Source organism: Centruroides sculpturatus, unplaced genomic scaffold (assembly GCF_000671375.1).
Source record: "Centruroides sculpturatus isolate CEXI.00-Female unplaced genomic scaffold, Cexi_2.0 scaffold585, whole genome shotgun sequence".
NCBI lineage: Eukaryota > Metazoa > Arthropoda > Arachnida > Scorpiones > Buthidae > Centruroides > Centruroides sculpturatus.
Window position 1 is genome coordinate 409240 of NW_019384762.1, and position 13781 is coordinate 423020.

The 13781-nt window shown below is 31.9% G+C and overlaps 2 protein-coding genes across 3 annotated transcripts in view; one reads left to right on the forward strand and one right to left on the reverse strand.

The window, feature by feature from the left end:
* Positions 1–9554, reverse strand: part of LOC111628827 (fasciclin-1-like) — a 64486-nt gene extending 54932 nt beyond the window's left edge. The window contains exon 1 of one of the 2 annotated variants that reach the window (XM_023372671.1): positions 9460–9554. The gene's annotated coding sequence lies outside the window, so the exon portion shown is untranslated. The remainder of the gene's footprint in view (positions 1–9459) is intronic. The other variant, XM_023372670.1, reaches the window with a different exon arrangement.
* On the forward strand, positions 7597–11157 carry LOC111628829 (glutamate-gated chloride channel-like). The gene is made up of 5 exons (XM_023372675.1): positions 7597–8167; positions 8238–8320; positions 9694–9828; positions 9923–10308; positions 10570–11157. Exons 1-5 carry the CDS (start codon positions 7905–7907, stop codon positions 10801–10803), a joined length of 1101 nt encoding a protein of 366 aa, XP_023228443.1. The 5' UTR covers positions 7597–7904; the 3' UTR covers positions 10804–11157.
* The last annotated feature ends 2624 nt before the right edge of the window (positions 11158–13781 follow it).

A 13781-nucleotide genomic window follows, 5' to 3' on the forward strand; every position in this document is an offset into this window, starting at 1 on the left:
TTTAAGAATTTAATGTGTTTCTCCCCCTGTTTTTTTTTTTGTTTATTATTTTAAACATTATAAATTAATTTTTTATTACTATTTTAGAAAATCTCTAATTTGATTTACTTAAGTGCTTATCGCTTCTTCGAGTAGTTTCTTTCTCTTTTTTTTTTAAATATAAATCGAGTATAGTTTTTAATACAGGCTACAGGATGGCCCAAAATAATTATTAAAGTACAGTCGAACCTCCCAACAGCGGCCACTTGTAAACGGCGGCCATTTTTTCGAGAGCATTTCCTTTCGAACTGCATACAAAATTACCCCCCCCCCCGAACAACAACCGTTGTTCGAAGATTTGACTGTATTGGTTAACTAATTTTTGGACAACCCTGTAAATTAAATTAACGTCTTATCAATATTAATTACTCGTTTGCATATTTCTTTAGCATGTACAGGTTGACCCAAATGTCACTTAACCGTGTGCCTAGCAAGTCACCTAGCAAGTTTGTATGTAATAAAATATGAGTAGAACAGTAGTTTAGCCATTACAATGGTTAACTGGCTTTTGGGCTACCCTGTACTTATTATAAATTCCTTTTTTTTCTTGTAATTTTTATATAAAACGAGTGATGCGAATGACTTTAAGTAAGGCCTGGAGATATGAGATGGAGCCGGGCCCGTTACGAATTTAGAGCTAACTTCTATAGGCCCTATCTGACTTTATCCAGGCCCTGCTTACATTAACTTAAAGAGGATGGAGATGAATAGAGGAAAACTTTGCTACCCCCCCTTTGTTCTGTGCCCAGATAGAGGGGGCACCGGCAGAGTTCCCCTAATGTAACTCACAATAACGTTACCTCTCCTTATCGCTACTTCTTCGTATAAATTCTATGTAGAGAAGTCACTTAGGCCGTTATAACAGGGATTAAACAATTACAAATTTTGTAAGTGTCCTTGCGCTTTGTATATGGATTATTGGGCTAGAAAGGTGAATTAATTCCAAACTTTCTTCGTTAGAATGTACTTTAATGAGGGTAATTTCATTTAAATATACTGCTTTGTTAAAATTATCAAAAATTCCGAGCTAATTACTCTAATTTGCTCTGTATCGTAGCAAAAATCTAGATTATAAACGAATTTACTCGAAGATAGAGAGATATAAAAGTTTATTTTCCCATAAAATAAAATAACAAATGTGAAGTTAGATGAGTCTGATAAAATCATGAACGGTTTTTACTCTCGAACTACAAATAAAGGCCACCTTCCAAAAACGACCGCCCCTAAACGGCGGCCATTTTTTTTCAGGAACGTTTATTTTTGAAGTGTATACAAAATGACCTCTCAAAACGGCCATTTTTTATGTTCACTTCAGTAGCTTTGTTCAGAACCTAGGTAAGGATCAAGCGGTCTTTGTTCACAGGTTTTATTATATATACAGAATATAAGGGCCTAGATAGAGAGAGGGGTCGTGGCCATATTTCACTAATTTTAATGTGCATATATATAAACGACTACTGACCCTCTCTCTATCTAGGCCCTAAATATCAGGGCCTACGTAGAGAGAGGGTCAGTAGTCGTTGTTCAAGGGTATATTACATGTTAGGACCTAGATAGAAAGAGGCTTCTACCTAGGTCCGTTCTTCAGAGGTTTTATTGTGTGTGTGTATATATATATATGTAAGAGCCAAGTTAGTAAGAGGATCAGTGGTCGTTGTTCAGAGGTTTTATAATGTATGTATATTAGGGCCTAGGAAAAGTGTGTGTCAAATGCCGTTGTTAAGAGGTTTGCATATTTCTATTTATTTAGGGCCTCGAACTGAGAAAGGATTCCAAAATTTAATCATCTATGCACTTTTCTTTAGTGATTTTGTTCATATACTTTCACGGTTTTCACAGACAAGTAAGGTCCAGCGCTTGTAACGTTTAAGGGCCTTATCTCATCCCTCTCTGAGCCTTATGTATAAAATATTTAATTAATTTAAAGCTTAATGTTTACAGTTCGATGTCAATGCAGACGTGTTTGCTGCTTCAATGTATTCATTATATTTTTCTACATAGATATAATTACGTGATTAGAAGAAAAATAATCAGTATATTTGTTAAATAATGAGTCAATAAAGTAGCTTTTCTCTCGTTTACTAGACTTTAATTTAACGAATATAAGATTACAAATTAAGTCAAAACACATATTTCAGTGAGAAAAAACAAAAATCTATACTTTGAAGTCATTTTTAACAAATTTTCTTTAATACAGTATTTTTCTATGAGTGGATACAAAAATGAATGAAAATACAATAATTTCACCATATTTTATTCTAAAAAATCCAGCAACGAGTTGCATAACTTTTCCGGCTTTGAGTTATTATTTCTAAAAAAATAACTTTTATATTATCCAGCAAAATAAATAAAATTTTGTGCGGTGCCATCTGTTATGAGAGTTTGTTATTAAAAAAAATCTTTTAATATTTTAAAATGGCAAAAAGCTTAATTTTGAGGATAGGGGTGCGTTTTATAAAAAGAAAAAAAGGTAAATGTTAATAACGAATAAAATCTTCATTAAGTCCTACCTCTCTCAAGATACACAAACCCTTCTATCTCCTCAACCTCACGACCTTTCACCACCAAAATTTAATAGCATTAATGCTCCCTATATACAAGCTGCCGTGCCAAATTTCGTTACTTAATCTTCACTCCATCCCGAGGTATTAAACGAAATATACTCCAATACACACACACACACTGTGTTTCTTGAACATACACAGTTGTTTAAAGCTAAATTCTCATACTTATCTCCATTTTCCCACAAGAAAAAAAAGAATAGAAAAGAAACAAAGTGATTTGTTCCGTTCCACACGCCAGCAATATTAATTTATCAATCAAACAAATCTCATACTCCACCCCATTTAACTCCACGCGATTTAGAAGTTCCCGAAGTGCAAAAATGACCTGGAACGGTCCCAATTCGATAGAAAACATGTAAAAAAAACTCACAGTAGGGAATATAAAAAAACGAAAAGTTTTATTAGACACTTGGCAAGATGAAGGCGAAGAAACAAAACTAAAAAAAATAGTTCAATGTCACGAAGAGGAGAGAGAGAGAGAGAGAGTACATCCTTAAAAGAAGAAAGGTGAAATAAGACAGTTTCGACAAAATGCATTATATAAATTTCGGTTATGATGACAGACGAAAACGTTATATCGAAATAATGAAAAATCGATAGTGTCATTCCGTGTTTTCAATCGACAATATATTTTCTTACATACTTTGAGTGCGTATATTACTCTTTCCATCATCTCTTCGTGTGTAACACGCTTTTCTTTTATTTCAATTGTACTTTTCGGTGAGTATTTATCTATTCGTGACCACTTCAGAATGTCAAATTTATTCTTCTCGTTCTGGAAATTGCGTTGTTTAATTGTTTGATCAGTTTTTTATACGTCTTATGCGTGTTTCTGTAGTTTTTTAACAGGATACTCACGCGTGTTTCTGTAGTTTTTTAACAGGATACTCACGCGTGTTTCTGTAGTTTTTTAACAGGATACTCACGCGTGTTTCTGTAGTTTTTTAACAGGATACTCACGCGTGTTTCTGTGGTGTTTTCACAATGATCTCATTCGCATTTCTGCAAACTTTTCATACATCTTTTATACGTGCTTTTATAATAGTGATGATACCTGTATCTCTAAAATGTTGAGAGAAAAATCTCAGGGACTGTCCATAAATGACGTCCACACTGGAAGGAAGGGAGGGGGTTGCCTCTCTCCATTTCATCCTGGAAGCATTGATTCGTGCACGTATGTGTGGTGTTATTTCGCCATTCGATGAGATAAACGAGCCAAGTACTTGAATTTCGTAGTTTTTTTATAATTTCTTGGTCGTCTATTAGGATTTCTTTATTAATTTGTGCCACATTCTAAATTTACAGTTTTCTGGTTGTTTAATTCTGTTATTTTTAACTTGTTTGTACATTAATACATAATTTAATTCGGTAATTTATCATCGAAGATTAATTATGGTTAGTTACAGTGATAATATCTTCACATCATCATCATCATCATCATCTAGCATAAATTATTGTATTAGTTAATGATTTGGGTTCGGAAATTGTTCGAATGTTTCAGTAGGTTACGTTATAACGAATGTCTATCGCAATTCTTTTTCGATCTTCAATCTTGTATTAATTGATTCGTAATCGTTTCAATTCGTTATAACGAACTGCAGTAATCTTCTAGCACAAATTACGAATTAATACAAGACTGAAGAACGAAGATCGAAGAAGCTGGAAGACAATCTTTTTCTAGAAGATTTCTACAATTCGTTACAATCTTCTACAACAAATTACACTAAATTAAATTTCATATTTTTCCTGAAGATAAATGAAGATGAATTAAATTCTATTCTGTTCTCTCGTATTGTTTTTCTACAATTCTTAAATTTTTAAAAGGATGGCATTAAAGATTTTTCTGCAGAATTTATTTATCTTTTTTCTTTTTGAGACGTCATTAAAGCGTAAAATCAATTTATTCTCATTTTCGAGAGCTTCTTTTATGAGAGATCTCATCGAGTTTCGTAAACAAATATTCTTCATAAATCTCTTTATTATTTTATTTAAAAATAAAAGATCTTATTCTAAGTATACACGTAGAAATTTATTACAAAACTGAAGAAAAATATGCAGATTTTATATGAAATATGAAAGTGAATCTCTCTCTCTTCCTTTTTTTTTCTATTTAAAATGATAACTGGATATTGGAGAAAGTTGACCCTTTGCCAAAATTGTTTCTCTTCAACTTTTTCGTCTTCATAGATCTATAATTTTCCTAGGCAGAATTCTTTTAATTTTGATAAATTTCTAACATTTTTTCCTATAAAAACCTCCCATTTTTCTGCACCTAAAAGACAGAAAAACGGGAGTAAGAGGAGGAGGGAAAATAGCAAAATGCTTAATTTTGGGAATGCAATGAGTTTTATTAAAAAATTGTAAATGTTAATGAATTAATTCTGATCCACTCGTGATACGACACGTGATCTCCCTCTATCTCCCCATTCCTTCGACCTTTAACCGCCAAAATTTAACAGCATTAAACTCCCTAATACACAAACCTCCCAGCAAAATTTCAGAAATTTTCGACAAATGGTACGGGAGTCATTAAGCTTCAAATTGGGCCAACAAAATCGTGCCCCCAACATACACATACATACAGAACCCCCACCCACTTCTTACATTTCTTGAAGTCCCGAGTCCAAAATCTTGGGGTTCATTTTTGACGATCGCCATACTTTCCCTCTGTTAAAGCAACTGAAGTGAATCATAGGAACCGCTGATTTACAGGATGAGAAAACTCGTGTACACTTAGTGGAAGTAATTACCAACATCACCCCCATAAAGTCCTTAATAAAAAAGGTTATAATTGATTATAATAATGTACGGTTTACTTTAATTAATACCTACTTTATTATATTTTCTGCCCGTTTAGATAGGGCAGAAAGGAAAAAAACAGAGAGGAAAAATGGCCCTACCTTTATTGAAAGTAATAAGTAAGAACCTTTAAAGGGATTTTTAATGAAATAAACACGTTTCAAGTCATAAATTTTACCATTTTATATAAATATATTAGTCTCTGATGTATGATAAGTGCTTGTGTGACGTATCTGATCTCATTACAGGAGTACACAGTGCAGCTTACATTAAGGGAGCAATGGGCCGACGAGAGGATGCATTTCAATGATTATAACGGCCAAATACGTTATCTGACGTTGACGGATCCGGATAAAATTTGGAAACCCGACTTATTTTTCGCTAATGAAAAGGAAGGACACTTCCACGAAATCATTATGCCAAATGTTTTGCTAAGGATCTACCCCAAAGGAGACGTTCTTTACAGTATCAGGTGTGTAGGTGATTCTTAGTGTAACGTCAAGGATCCGTAACTTAAAATAGAATTTTCTTTATTAATTTAGGATATCTTTGGTGCTTTCTTGCCCAATGGATCTCAAATATTATCCTCTAGATAAGCAGATATGTACTATAACTATGGTCAGTTGTAAGTAGTCTAAGTCAATAAATATAATAATTTCTCTTCTAGAATTATTCTTAAGTAATTCAGAGGCTAAATTATTGTTTCTTTTTTTATTATAATAAAATATAAGGACTTATTATGAGCTTTAATATTGAATTATCAATTAATACTGGAACTGTAACTAGTTATATACTTGTAAACTGTAATTATGTAGTTAATTATGCAGAGTTATACATCATAATTACATAACTAGTTATATAGAATATATATATACACAGTTGAACCTCTGAACAGCGACCTTTTGACTCTCTCTCTCTACCTAGGCTTTAATATACAGTTAAACCTCTAATCAATAGATCTTCTCTTAGCCTACGTCCTAATTTACAGTAGAACCTCTAAACAACGATCACTTGATCCCATCTCTGCCTAAGCCCGAATACATATAACTTATATATCAATATATATAAGCCTATAATCGAACCTCTGAATAAAGAACATAAGAAATGGCCGTATTCGAAGGTTATTTCGTATGCATTTCAAAAAGAAACATTCCCGGACGGCCGCCATTTACAGGTGGAAGTTATTGGAGGTTCGACCGTATATAATAAATGCGCATTTAATCCAGAAAATATATATTTAAATAAGCAAGTTATTGAAAAGATAAACACATTTTAAACTGTCAAAATAAAATGCAAAACTTATAAAGGAAAAAAGAAAATGCAGAATAAATATTTAAAAGGTACGAAAAAAAAAGAAAAAATACATTGAAATAAATTTCTGTATATNACATGATTAACCGACTTTTGGATCCCTCTGTGTATAACCTATATGATTATTTTTTAACTTGTGTTTAAGGAAAAAACGTATATTTTATATTTTATTTAAAAATAAAAGATCTTATTCTAAGTATACACGTAGAAATTTATTACAAAACTGAAGAAAAATATGCAGATTTTATATGAAATATGAAAGTGAATCTCTCTCTCTTCCTTTTTTTTTCTATTTAAAATGATAACTGGATATTGGAGAAAGTTGACCCTTTGCCAAAATTGTTTCTCTTCAACTTTTTCGTCTTCATAGATCTATAATTTTCCTAGGCAGAATTCTTTTAATTTTGATAAATTTCTAACATTTTTTCCTATAAAAACCTCCCATTTTTCTGCACCTAAAAGACAGAAAAACGGGAGTAAGAGGAGGAGGGAAAATAGCAAAATGCTTAATTTTGGGAATGCAATGAGTTTTATTAAAAAATTGTAAATGTTAATGAATTAATTCTGATCCACTCGTGATACGACACGTGATCTCCCTCTATCTCCCCATTCCTTCGACCTTTAACCGCCAAAATTTAACAGCATTAAACTCCCTAATACACAAACCTCCCAGCAAAATTTCAGAAATTTTCGACAAATGGTACGGGAGTCATTAAGCTTCAAATTGGGCCAACAAAATCGTGCCCCCAACATACACATACATACAGAACCCCCACCCACTTCTTACATTTCTTGAAGTCCCGAGTCCAAAATCTTGGGGTTCATTTTTGACGATCGCCATACTTTCCCTCTGTTAAAGCAACTGAAGTGAATCATAGGAACCGCTGATTTACAGGATGAGAAAACTCGTGTACACTTAGTGGAAGTAATTACCAACATCACCCCCATAAAGTCCTTAATAAAAAAGGTTATAATTGATTATAATAATGTACGGTTTACTTTAATTAATACCTACTTTATTATATTTTCTGCCCGTTTAGATAGGGCAGAAAGGAAAAAAACAGAGAGGAAAAATGGCCCTACCTTTATTGAAAGTAATAAGTAAGAACCTTTAAAGGGATTTTTAATGAAATAAACACGTTTCAAGTCATAAATTTTACCATTTTATATAAATATATTAGTCTCTGATGTATGATAAGTGCTTGTGTGACGTATCTGATCTCATTACAGGAGTACACAGTGCAGCTTACATTAAGGGAGCAATGGGCCGACGAGAGGATGCATTTCAATGATTATAACGGCCAAATACGTTATCTGACGTTGACGGATCCGGATAAAATTTGGAAACCCGACTTATTTTTCGCTAATGAAAAGGAAGGACACTTCCACGAAATCATTATGCCAAATGTTTTGCTAAGGATCTACCCCAAAGGAGACGTTCTTTACAGTATCAGGTGTGTAGGTGATTCTTAGTGTAACGTCAAGGATCCGTAACTTAAAATAGAATTTTCTTTATTAATTTAGGATATCTTTGGTGCTTTCTTGCCCAATGGATCTCAAATATTATCCTCTAGATAAGCAGATATGTACTATAACTATGGTCAGTTGTAAGTAGTCTAAGTCAATAAATATAATAATTTCTCTTCTAGAATTATTCTTAAGTAATTCAGAGGCTAAATTATTGTTTCTTTTTTTATTATAATAAAATATAAGGACTTATTATGAGCTTTAATATTGAATTATCAATTAATACTGGAACTGTAACTAGTTATATACTTGTAAACTGTAATTATGTAGTTAATTATGCAGAGTTATACATCATAATTACATAACTAGTTATATAGAATATATATATACACAGTTGAACCTCTGAACAGCGACCTTTTGACTCTCTCTCTCTACCTAGGCTTTAATATACAGTTAAACCTCTAATCAATAGATCTTCTCTTAGCCTACGTCCTAATTTACAGTAGAACCTCTAAACAACGATCACTTGATCCCATCTCTGCCTAAGCCCGAATACATATAACTTATATATCAATATATATAAGCCTATAATCGAACCTCTGAATAAAGAACATAAGAAATGGCCGTATTCGAAGGTTATTTCGTATGCATTTCAAAAAGAAACATTCCCGGACGGCCGCCATTTACAGGTGGAAGTTATTGGAGGTTCGACCGTATATAATAAATGCGCATTTAATCCAGAAAATATATATTTAAATAAGCAAGTTATTGAAAAGATAAACACATTTTAAACTGTCAAAATAAAATGCAAAACTTATAAAGGAAAAAAGAAAATGCAGAATAAATATTTAAAAGGTACGAAAAAAAAAGAAAAAATACATTGAAATAAATTTCTGTATATAAATAAGAACAATTCGAATAAAAAATAAATTTCTACACCTAATTTAGGGGGTGGCCCGAAAGTCAGTTAACAGCAATAAATACTAAAAAAACATTGTTAATTAAATACTTTACTAGTTAAAAAGCTGGAAAGAGATTGCCCGGCAGAAAACAGACTTTTGGGCCAACCCGTTTGTACCAAAATTCGGTTAACTAGTAATTTAACTACAGTAATTAATTAATAGCAGTTAGTTTGCTGTATTTTGAAAGATGTAATTGCTAAAGAAACGTGCAAACAAGAGTAATTTATAGAGCGATATGTAAAACACACTTTTATAACTTGTACTGGAATAAATTTCCAAAAATATATATATATATATATAGAAATTGTTCAACTTACCAGAATTTATAGGAGAATTAACATATATAAATTCAAATCTTCTTTCCTTAAAGATTTATGCTGATCCACCAGTCGAAAATATTATTTCTTGTAAATCGGGGGGAGAGAATCTATAAACATTAAAAAAAGAAATAGTTCTTAGAAAAATAAGTCACGTAAAGATCGATCCGTATAAAGTATTTTCTAGAAGATTAAACTGTATATTTTTTATTTGTTTTCAATATAAAAATTTAGATGGCTACACGAAAGAAGAATTGATCTTCATTTGGAAGGAGGGTGACCCCATACAACTAACTAAAAACCTTCACCTGCCACGCTTCACACTAGAAAGATACGAAACTGATTACTGTTCCAGTAGGACTAATACAGGTAAGAGAATAAAGGTAAGGTAAAGGGGTGTACGAACTAGCACCTTACAGTAGAAGAAAGCAGTCTCGTCTCAAATGGCTCGCGTGTATTTCAGGTGAATACAGTTGCCTGAAAGTGGACCTACTGTTCAAAAGAGAGTTCAGCTACTACCTCATACAGATATACATTCCCTGTTGTATGCTGGTTATTGTGTCGTGGGTTTCCTTCTGGTTGGACCAGAATGCCATACCAGCTAGAGTTTCTCTAGGTGTTACCACCCTGCTGACTATGGCTACTCAGATATCTGGCATTAATTCGGCTCTACCTCCTGTCTCTTACACTAAAGCTATTGATATATGGACGGGTGTGTGCCTGACCTTCGTTTTTGGTGCCCTGTTGGAGTTCGCTTTAGTTAATTACGCTTCAAGGAGTGACGTGCACAGGCAGCAGCGACGATCGCAGGAGGTGGATCATTTAGAAGATGGAGCTAACTTTGCAATGGTATAGGAAAACGTATGTCGCGTTGAACACCTTCACCACCTGGAGCCGTTAATCGCCATTATGTTTTTAATTAAAGTTTTAAAAAATAATTTGGGATGGTGTAGTTTTAAAGTGGAAAAAGTAACAAAGGAGTGCGGCTGTGAGTGCCGAATTCGGTGTTATTGATGGTAGCTGCAGGTGGTGAAAGTGTCAGCGAAAGTAGACGTGATTAAACTTTTTTCGAGTGGCATTGAGTTATTTACACCCTTTTTATCCTTCCAGAAACCGTTATTTAGAAATCACAACTCGGAAAACAGCGAGAAGAGAAGAAAGTGTGAAGTCCACATCCATTCTCCCTATACAAATTACTGTAAAGCTTGGTTTGCTAAATTCCCTTCTAGATCCAAAAGAATTGACGTCATTTCCCGTCTCTTCTTCCCGATTATGTTCGCACTTTTCAATTTAGTATACTGGACCACCTATTTATTTCGAGAAGAGAAAGAAGAGCATAAATAATTTTTGTAAGGCATCTATCAACCTTTAAAGAAAGGAAAACGACCTCTGTTCTTACGGGACTTATGCTCCAATGAAATGAATGAGTTCTTTGGTCACGTGGGCGATTTTTTTTTCGCACGTGAGCTTCCTTTTCTACACCACGGATCCGCTGTCGAAGGTTATTTGAAACGAAGGGAATGTTTCGAGCTGATAATGGTATCGACGTCTTGTATTTTTCCAAAAGAATATATTACAGACAGAGACTATTTTATAAACAAATCACAACTGTTTCTTCCTTTAAAAATTCTGTTATTATTGTTTTTTATATATAAACATATATATAAACTATAATATAATATAACTATATAATTAATAAATTTTATCAATAATAAAGATAATTTGAGGCTCTATATATATATATATATTTTCGGCAGCTTCTCCAAGCTTTCAGTTAACATTAAAATACGATTTTATCATTTAATAATATAAAACTAACATGTTTATATGAAGTAAAAGTAATCTTATGCCGGTAGTCATCTTTATGTTTACAATTCTAGACAAACGTCTATATATTTCTTTCGGTTAAATGATAGATTGTTTACCAGAAAAACCTTTAAAAAATTCGATTTTCTTTAAAATATTTAAGGCCAAATTACTTTAATCAAAATGCATAGTTATTGGATACCATAATTTTAATTTATTAAGCTTATTTATATAACTTAAAAAAAAATAATCAAATATAAAAACGAAAAGTCTTTTTTAATCTATAGTAAGATAACATTTTTTAAATGCCGTGCAGTTAAATGTGCCGTAAATATACATAAATATATATATATATATATAATTAAAAATAACGAGCACGTGTTCGGTTATTTAATTACAAAATAATATAATTGGTCAATTTCAATATTTCGAATAACAAGAACAGCACGTGGTTAGAAATCGATGACTGTTTAAAAATGCACACGTGGTGGGTAATTGACAATTTTTTAAATGCACACGTGTTGGGTAATTGACAATTTTTTAAATGCACATGTGGTGGGTAATTGACAATTTTTTAAATGCACACGTGTTGGGTAATTGACAATTTTTTAAATGCACACGTGGTGGTTAATCGACAATTTTTTGAATGAGCACGTGGTGGGTAATTGACAATTTTTAAAATGTACACGTGGTGGGTACTTGACAATTTTTTGAATGCACACGTGGTGGGTAATCGATACTATTTCAGAAATGGACACGTGCGAAGTAATCGGCAATTTTTTAAAATGAGCATGTGATTGGCAATTTTTTAAATGAGCACGTGATTAACAATTTACAATTTTTTAATCCGCACGTGATAAAAAAGAAATCTACAACTTTTTTTTAAAAATAACTAAAATAAACGAGCGATTTCTACCGAAGAAAAGTTATTAATTGCCGACGGTGAGAAATTTCAGCAGACTACAAAATTAATCAAATTTCGCACGTGCGCCATTCTTTCACTTTTCAAACGATACACGCGCTTTCAACAATTAAAAATAAATTGAGATCGCACGAAACTTTCACTTTTATTAGGTTGATGCTTCTAAAAATAATTCTTCCTCCTCTTCTTTTTTCTTCCATATAAAAGTGAATTTACAGCGCGTGTAAATTTTATTTTTTTCCCCCTCCCTCCTTTCTTCTTCTTACTAATAAAATTTTCGTGGAAGTAATGAAACAAAGATTTAGTCGTTTAAAATGAGAGAAAACAGATTAAAATCGATAATACTTGAAATATTTATCTAAATGCAAATAAAGGAAAAAATATATATATATTTATAAAGTTTATTATTATTATTATATTTAAATGATTTTCAAACGATGATGATAACAATAATAATACTGTAATAATGTTTAAATTATCTGGAAAATTTTATGAAATCTCTCATCCTAATCATATTTATTTGAAGTGATAATGATGGCATGCCAATCAAATATAATTAAATTTTAAGTGTATTTTAAACGACGTAAACAGGTAGAAATTTTAATAATTTTCGTTTAATTCTAAGTTATTAAATTTAAAAACATATTTAATAATTATATAAATGTATAATCAAACAGAAAAAATATTTAACTTACGTTAAGTTAATATTATATATATATATATATATATATATAAACATGGCTTAATTGTTTACAGTTAGTTAAAGCAAGTAGGCCTTTATTAAATGTTTACGTAAGAATAATTATTTTGCATAACTCTACATATATTAATAAGAATTGCGTTTATGAGGTTACATTATATATAAATGGATATAATTATAATCTTAAATTCATTGAAAGTAATCCAATTTTTAAGCTTAAAAAGTCATCTAATTAATTATAATTAAAAGTAATGAGTATGTTAGTGAAATTTATCAATTCTTTTCTAACTTTTTAAGCTTAGATTTGCTAATTTTACACACACACACACACACATTAAGAACAGAAGCTGGTCTGTGTTTTCTGTCTGTTCTCTTAGGATAAACAGGTCAAGGATTTTAATAACACAAAGTACGAAGAGGTTGGTCATTTCATACAAGGCGTTAATTCCGTATTAAGAAAACTAAGACAGCTCTCAACTCCTCAACCTACAATGCCTTATAATCACCTAGATGACCTTATGAGTCTACAGAACAAATAATAGTCGTAAAAATAGTAAATACAATTATTATCTAATGGTTTCTTCAACAAAAATGAGTGTTCTCGTATATGATCACGAAAGGCAATTTCCTGAGGGGTAGAATTAGAACGAAGAATGACGTGACGAGTTAATAACGTCGAGTCAAACGATGTAACGAAATATATAATATTTAATAAATAAAATTAAACAATTTACAAATCCCATAATTCATATTTTCGTATTTACTTTATTGATTTTCTTCTCTATTTCTCTTTTTTCTACGGGGGATTGGCAGAGGACCAAAGTGATGTGGAGGTGCAGAAGATTCTCTTACGCCACTCTAAGGATGGCGTGATAGTAGACAATAGATATAGAA

What these genes read in the sequence shown, in the direction of transcription:
- LOC111628829 (XM_023372675.1), top strand. Translation starts at nt 7,905, where the DNA reads ATGATAAGTGCTTGTGTGACGTATCTGATCTCATTACAGGAGTACACA. An exon ending in TACTATAACTATGGTCAGTT is followed by an intron (nt 8,321 to 9,693) that starts GTAAGTAGTCTA and finishes ATAAAAATTTAG; the next exon opens with ATGGCTACACGAAAGAAGAA. An exon ending in ATGGAGCTAACTTTGCAATG is followed by an intron (nt 10,309 to 10,569) that starts GTATAGGAAAAC and finishes TTATCCTTCCAG; the next exon opens with AAACCGTTATTTAGAAATCA.